The 7186-nt window shown below is 42.9% G+C and overlaps 2 protein-coding genes across 10 annotated transcripts in view; one reads left to right on the top strand and one right to left on the bottom strand.

Moving 5' to 3' along the window:
• The window catches only part of TMEM97 (transmembrane protein 97), a 9385-nt gene extending 3904 nt beyond the window's left edge, over window positions 1–5481 (top strand). The window contains exons 2-3 of one of the 3 annotated variants that reach the window (XM_011940766.1): window positions 2788–2932; window positions 3807–5481. In XM_011940766.1, the coding sequence (XP_011796156.1) occupies window positions 2788–2932; window positions 3807–4066 (405 nt within the window). In that variant the 3' untranslated portion in view covers window positions 4067–5481. The remainder of the gene's footprint in view (window positions 1–2787; window positions 2933–3806) is intronic. The other 2 variants (XM_011940765.1, XM_011940767.1) reach the window with 2 other exon arrangements.
• Window positions 5482–5580: 99 nt separating this feature from the next.
• The window catches only part of IFT20 (intraflagellar transport 20), an 8276-nt gene continuing 6670 nt past the window's right edge, over window positions 5581–7186 (bottom strand). For 4 of the 7 annotated variants that reach the window (XM_011940761.1, XM_011940762.1, XM_011940757.1 and 1 more), the window contains 2 exons: window positions 6413–6516; window positions 5582–5976 (listed from right to left, as the gene is read on the bottom strand). In XM_011940761.1, coding sequence (XP_011796151.1) covers window positions 5895–5976; window positions 6413–6516 — 186 coding nt within the window. In that variant the 3' untranslated portion in view covers window positions 5582–5894. Of the gene's footprint in view, window positions 6309–6412; window positions 6517–7186 lie in introns of all 7 variants that reach the window. The other 3 variants (XM_011940763.1, XM_011940760.1, XM_011940764.1) reach the window with 3 other exon arrangements.

Consider the following 7186-nt stretch of genomic DNA (forward strand, 5'->3'; position numbering starts at 1 on the left):
GGTGAGTGGGAACCCCTGCTTTAGAGAGCCATGTGTGCAGGCCAGGTGCATCTTTTAATGGATAACAAGGATGAGTTGAGTCAAATGTGAGTCAGGTATAAATGTAAACAGTTTCATTACCTTTCGTGGGGAAGTCATAGCTAATAATTTTTAATGACCAGTTGTGAGCTGTGATTTTAATGGGATTAAACTTGAATATCTCCAAATATGTATTAATTACATTCAATTAAGTAATCATTATGTGCTAGCTATTATTTTAAAGACTACATATATTAAGTCACTATCTTACCAATAGTGAAGTAGGCACTATTACTGGCTCTGTTTTATTGATGGGGACACAAGTGTAGGGAGATTAAAGGCCTTGCCTAAAGCCAGGCACTCTGCCCCAGGTCCTACCCACTTCACCCGTCTGCCAGGTGCCTGGGCTTTCTACTCTCCTACTCACAATTAGTCCCAGCCTCATTCTGGCATCAGGTGGCAGGTATATGACTGTGTAAGATGGTTGGTTACGATTATGATAATTCATTATTACGATATCTGGGTGATAAGGTTTTTTAAATTTCGCTGATCTCATCTTGTAGGCCTTAGAAATTAAAGTGCTGTACAAGTCTGCCTCAATTTACGAAATAGTTGGATCAGAGAGGTTGTATGCAAATTGAATAGAAAATGAGGTTCAAATAGCCAGAATGCTTTTTTTTTTTTTTTTTTTTTTTTTTTTTTTTTTTTTTGAGATGGGGTCTCGCTCTGTCACCCAGGCCGGAGTGCAGTGGCGCGATCTCAGCTCACTGCAACCTCCACCTCCCAGATTCAAGCAACTCTCCTGCTTCAGCCTCCAGAGTAGCTAGGATTATAGGCGTGAGCCACCACACCCAGCTAATTTTTGTATTTTTAGTAGAGATGGGGTTTCACCATGTTGGCCAGGCTGGTCTCCAACTCCTGACCTCAGGCAATCCACCTGCCTTGACCTCCCAAAGTGCTGGGACTATAGGCATGAGCCACCGGGCCTGACCCAGAATGCCTCTTACATTTTGCAGTCAGGCCGGGTGCAGTAACTCACACCTGTAATCCCAGTACTTTGGGAGGGTGAAGCAAGAGGATCACTTGAGCCCAGGAGTTCGAAACCAGCCTGGGCAATGTGGCGAAACCCCATCTCTACAGAAAATTAGCTGAGCTTGGTGGTGCATACCTGTAGTCCCACCTACTGGGGAAGCTGAGGTGAGAGAAATCATCTGAGCCCGGGATGTTGAGGCTGCAGTGGGCCGGGATCAAATCACCATACTCCACCAGCCTGGGCAACAGAGACTGTCTCAAAAATAATAATTTTACAGTCAATCTTTTAAAGCAGGTAGTTTCATCCAGTATCAGTATTTTTAAAAATCTAAAAAGCAAAAAAGGGATCTTAAGAAAACATCTAGTCCAAGTTGCTTATTTTATAGATGAGGAAATAGAACCCTGGAGAGGGACAGTGACTTAGCCTTTGTGTTTCCTATCAATTCAATCCTATTCAAACCACATTCCCATCCAGAAAAGTGCTTATGAATTTCAGTTTCAAATTCAGTACAGATTTGGAGATCCTTTGGTCAATAAATTGGTTATCTAGCCAGAGCCTTTCTGAAATTAAAAATATGCTAACAGGATATTTGTTTCTGGATGTTTGCTTAAAGTGCTCTTGCAGCAGTGGGGCTTCTATTTCACAATAGTGAGCCTTTATCTTTTGATTAAAAATTAACAGGAAAAATATTCTCGGATTTTCCATTGTGAGATAAATTCTTACCCTGGAGTTGCCTTTATTAATCATAATATCAAGACTGATTTGTCTTTGAAGGCCTCTGTGTCAGGACAGTGCCACATCTAGGAGGTAAAATGTGATGTGACAGACGTTTAGTAGTCCACATAGAGCCAAGAGCACTAGGCTTTGGGCTCCTATAAAAGCCCAAGATGGGCAGCCTTAAACTCTGCTTCTTTTCTCTGCCTGTAGCCAGGTCAGCATGGATCCACATCCTTTTTATTTGACAGGGTAATTAGAAGCGTGGGGCCCAAGCTAGAACTGAGACGCTAAAGCCCTGCATAACCAAGAAGCGACTAAGTAGTTTGTAGTTTGGGGCAGAGTTTGTTCTTCCACTAAAATTCTGTCTCCTAAAAACCAAAAATTAGAATTAGGCGAGTTAAGAATGATAAGGAACTTGTTTGCCATATTGGAATTAAAGTGTCCAAAATTACATCACCACAGAGGTTAGATTTACTTCCTCTTTCACTCCCACCCCCACCCCCAGAAAAGAAGAGGGAAATTCATTTCTGCATTTGAGGGAATCTGGCCTTTGGAGCTTGGTGTGTGGTTGCCATTGCAAAAGGGAAAGTGTCAGGATGGTTTTCACGTTTGTTTTTTTAAACAAAGAATGATATTGTTGGCAGAAATGTCACATTTGTTCATTCAGCGAACACCCTGAGTGCCTACTAAGTGCCAGATACTTATTGTTGCTCCTGACAGTGGCCAACACATCTGGATGTGTTATCTTGGAATTATGAACAGATGCTGGGTAGCACAAAGAAGGGGCTGGAAGAGTTGAGAAAACTTCACAGAGAAGGGAACATTTGAGTTAGGGATAGTAAGTTTTCATTAAATGACCATCTAGGCTGTGTCACAAAAGCCAGCTGGACATGCCATCTGCTGCTGGGGTTGGGGTTGCTAATTAATGACAGGCTCCTCCAGTGTATTTTTAAATGAGCTAGAACCGAGCCTGTTGAGGCCAGGTGGCTGTAATTCATCATGATCATTTTTTTTTTCAGTTTAGAAACCTGCTGAAGTGGTATGCTAAGGAGTTCAAAGACCCGCTGCTGCAGGAGCCCCCAGCCTGGTTTAAGTCCTTTCTGTTTTGCGAGCTTGTGTTTCAGCTGCCTTTCTTTCCCATTGCAACGTATGCCTTCCTCAAAGGTTGGTAAATGGTGGGAAAATCGCATTTTTACCCAGAAATCTTTTGGGAAAGTATTTCCAAAGGGAAGGGGATGGTCCCATAGTCTGTGGGAGGATGCCATAGGATCTGGGGGAAATAACCAGGGTAGATCTTGTAAAGGGACATTAGTGTGGCTCAGGTTCATGTCTGTGGTCAGTGGGGCTGCACGGCCGCCTCAATCGTCTAGAAATCCCTTGCATACACATGAAACCTGAGACCACTTAAAGGATGAGCTTGTTCCCTTTTGTTTTGTTCCCCAACAGAATTAATTTCTCTTTTTGTTGGCTTTTATTTCTCTGCGTTGGATAGTATCATACTGACTTATAAGCTGTAGCATCAGGCTAATCCCTAACGTGCTTCTCATTTTAAAATTATTCTTAGTGTTCTCATAATCAATGCTTTTTTAAAAAGGTGACCATACACGTGTACTTGATAACGAAGCTAGACCCGCTGAAAATGCTTGTTTCCCATTGGCATCCCCTGGGGTCACTGAATCTGCCTCCTGATCCTCTCACCTATATATAATTACTGAACAAACAGATGCCATGGGGCAGGGATTTCCCTCCCCTTGGATTTTATCCCACACAGGTTTTAACAGGTAATGGCAGTCTTATTGCCCTAGAGTTTTGCTGAGTTATGTTCTGAGTTACATTCTTGGTTCTTCGGCGAGCTGTCAGTGAGCTGTCACATAAATCTGCATCTTGGGCAGGGTGGCACATCCAGGTTTCCAGTTCTGAGTTTCCACTGGGAAAAGGGAGTAGAAGAAAGCAGGCAGGCAGAGATAGTGGGAAGGTCATGGACACCTTTGAGTCATGAACAGACCTAACCATTTTTCTTTTCCCCTGACTACCTCAGGAAGCTGCAAGTGGATTCGAACTCCTGCAATCATCTACTCCGTTCACACCATGACGACCTTAATTCCAATACTCTCCACATTTCTGTTTGAGGATTTCTCCAAAGCCAGTGGTTTCAAGGGGCAAAGACCTGAGACTTTGCATGAACGGTTAACGCTTATATCTGTCTATGCCCCCTACTTACTCATCCCGTTCATACTTTTAATTTTCATGTTGCGGAGCCCCTACTACAAGTATGAGGAGAAAAGAAAAAAAAAATGAAGGAAACAACCACTGGCTCAGGGTAGAGATGCCTACAGGGTGGTTGCTTGTTGGATACAATACAAGGAACACTGCTCAGAATCCACATCTTCAGCAGCATTTGAAACACTGGCAGCAATGCACAAGAGCAAGATGGTGTCAAGAACCACGTCAAACCCTCACCTTTTTTTTTTTTTTTTTTTAAAGTCTCACTCTGTTGCCCAGGCTGTAGTAAAGGGCAGTGGCATGATCTCAGCTCACTGCAACCTCTGCCTCCGTCCGGGGCTCAAGCTATCTTCCTCAGCCTTCCAAGTAGCTGGAACTGCAGGCGTGTACCAACATGTATGGCTTTTTTTTTTTTTTTTTTTGTGGAGACGGGGTTTTGCCATGTTGCCCAGGTTGGTCTCGAACATCTAGGCTCAAGTGATCGGCCCACCTCAGTCTCCCTAAGTGCTGGGATTACAGACGTCAACCACTGGGCCCAGCCCAAACCTCACCTTCTAAGGGCACTGGGATGAACAGACCGATCAGCTTGAGAGTGGGCAAAGGGGTGTCGGCTAGGTTATAAGGAAGTAGTACCAAATACCTGTGTGCCTGAGTTCCACTGCAAGATTACTAAAAGCAGGACCAGACCAGAAACTGCTAAAGAACATGGCCTGTTTGACATGTTCATAAGTCACCTGACCTACAGCATATATGCTTATTATGACTAAACCCTCCACACCTGATTCTCAAGAGTGTTATCACCTGTCAGCAAAATGAACAGTACATTTTGGGCCATTTTAAATGTGAAATTTTGCCTCTTTAATGTTAATTCAAAACTATATCAATGTTTTCTTGTCCCCACCTCTAACCTAAGGAAAAAAGAAAAAATACTATACAAAGAAGTTTAAACTTAGTTTTCCTTAAGGGTCAGCCCAACAATGACTTTCAGTCAGAAATGGATTAAACTGGAAAATGTTTTTGTTGCTGTTGTAAACAGATCATCCTGGAAGGTTTTTGTTTGTTTGTTTTTAAGTTACTTTATTCTATTTCTAAATCTTAGTCTTCCACATTTCTAGAAGCCACCTGACACAGGTTCCTGTATCTGAAGTCTAGCATCTCAAGGCTGATCTGGAAGTGTGCTAGTATGCTTCCTAGTGGATAACTTAGTCCTTTAATACACTTCAGTGGTTCCCATCTTGTTCTCAGAAGGGAAGGTGGCTACATCCAGGCATAACATCCACTGTGTGCATAGAGGGTCCTTCACGTTGATGCTTGGCATTCCATCAGCTTTCTTTAAGTCTTTGCTCAAGTCCAACCTTAAAATGATGTTAGACAACAGGTCCCGGTCAGTTCCCTCTATTTTCACCCATTTTGCTCACAAGTCATATTGGTCTGAGTAGTGGTACTGTCTGACTCACATGTGTGATCCAAATAAAGGTAGCTGCTGACCACTGCCTGGTTTGTTTTGTGGACGGGGGATAGAGAATCCAGGGTTCTCTCACGAGAGGTTAAACATATTTCAAGGGCAACAGGAAAAAAAGGTACATCAAGCCATTTGAAAACAAAAATGTATTATCCTTCCAAAGCTTTGTGAATTTACAAAAAAAGGATGAAAGTTTACAAACTGCTTAGTTCCAACTAAGCATAAGAGGTGAGAACTGCAGGGCCACCAGCAGCAGCTGTGCACTGATGTTTAAAACTGGCGCCCCCAGACTTGTAGTGCTGTCTTCAGGGGGCTGCGTTCCTTACACGCCACCTCTTGTGACAGGTCATTGGTCAAGCCGCTGGAATGCTACAGAGGTTTTTTTGGTTTTGAGGGGCTTTTTTTGTTTTGCCTTCCTACTATAAAAGTGAAATTTTCAGTTCATTTCTGAAAAATAAATTGGTCAATAAATTCATTTTGTTCTGCTTCTACTTTACACAAAGCTTCATATTCAACCCGATACCTGAAAAACAAAATTGTTAGAGGCCCTGAAAAAAAGATGAAGTAAACCACAGACTTAATTCTTCTAGAGAAGGATATAGAGGTTTAAATGATTTCAAGAAATGGTGTGAGTTCAGAATGAAGAAAGAAAGAGGCAAAGCCCTACCCAGAGCCACCCATGAGAAATCTCCAGCCCTAGGAAAGTCTTCTTTCAGAAAGCCAGCCAACTTCGTAGACCCTTTCATGCTCAAACTACTAGAGGTGGTTTGATACTAAGTTTTCTATTTCTTTCCCATCAAATGTAATTTTATTTTTAAAAATCTTCAAATCAGGATGACAAGTGAGATGCTATTCCTGGGAAAACAATGATGAAGAGTAAGGACAAGAAGTGATCATTCCAGAAGGAAGAGTGGAAATTCAGCTGTGTAAAGAACTTGCTTTACATCATGACTTCTTACCTTTCTAGCTGCATTTTCTTTTCTGCTATTAGTGCTTGAAGTTGCTGCTGTTGAGCTTCTCTCTGCTTTGCTATAGATTTGAGCAAGTTCCGAGCACCGATGGCCTACAGTATTGCCAGAGAAGGCCATGGCTTCATTAAAACCGTCTACAGCATCAAGTCCTCAAAGTGGGGAGGGGTCATCTGGGAGCTATGTCAGTCTCCAGAAAGGAAAAGAAAGTGGAGCCCCAAAGCTTTTGGGTTAAGTCAGAAGGATTAACCTACTGATCACAAAGTGCCTCAAGAACTTGACGGCAGCTTTGAGACATGTCTAGGAGTATTCCTAGAGCCGGGGACACAGGCACAATAGCACATTTGGTGGTACCATTCAGCTTTGTGCCTTTCACCAATCATACTATGTACACCTTCATTTTTTCATTTATAAAATAAGGATAAAACCATCTACATCAGTGCTGATATGAAGATGAAAGGAGGCCAGGTGGGGTGGCTCACGCCTGCAATCAATCCCAGCACTTTGGGAGGCCAAGGTGGGCAGATCACTTGAGGTCAGGAGTTTGCCTGACCAACATGGTGAAACCCTGTCTTTACTAAAAACACACCAAAAAAAACGGCTGGGTGCGGTCGCTCACACCTTAATCCCAGCATTTTGGGAGGCTGAGGCAGGCGGATCACCTAAGGTTGGGAGTTCGAGACCAGCCTGACCAACATGGAGAAACCCTGTCTCTACTAAAAATACAAAATTAGCCAGGCATGGTGGCACGTGCCTGTAATCCCA

This window comes from Colobus angolensis, unplaced genomic scaffold (assembly GCF_000951035.1).
Source record: "Colobus angolensis palliatus isolate OR3802 unplaced genomic scaffold, Cang.pa_1.0 Scaffold193, whole genome shotgun sequence".
Lineage (NCBI taxonomy): Eukaryota > Metazoa > Chordata > Mammalia > Primates > Cercopithecidae > Colobus > Colobus angolensis.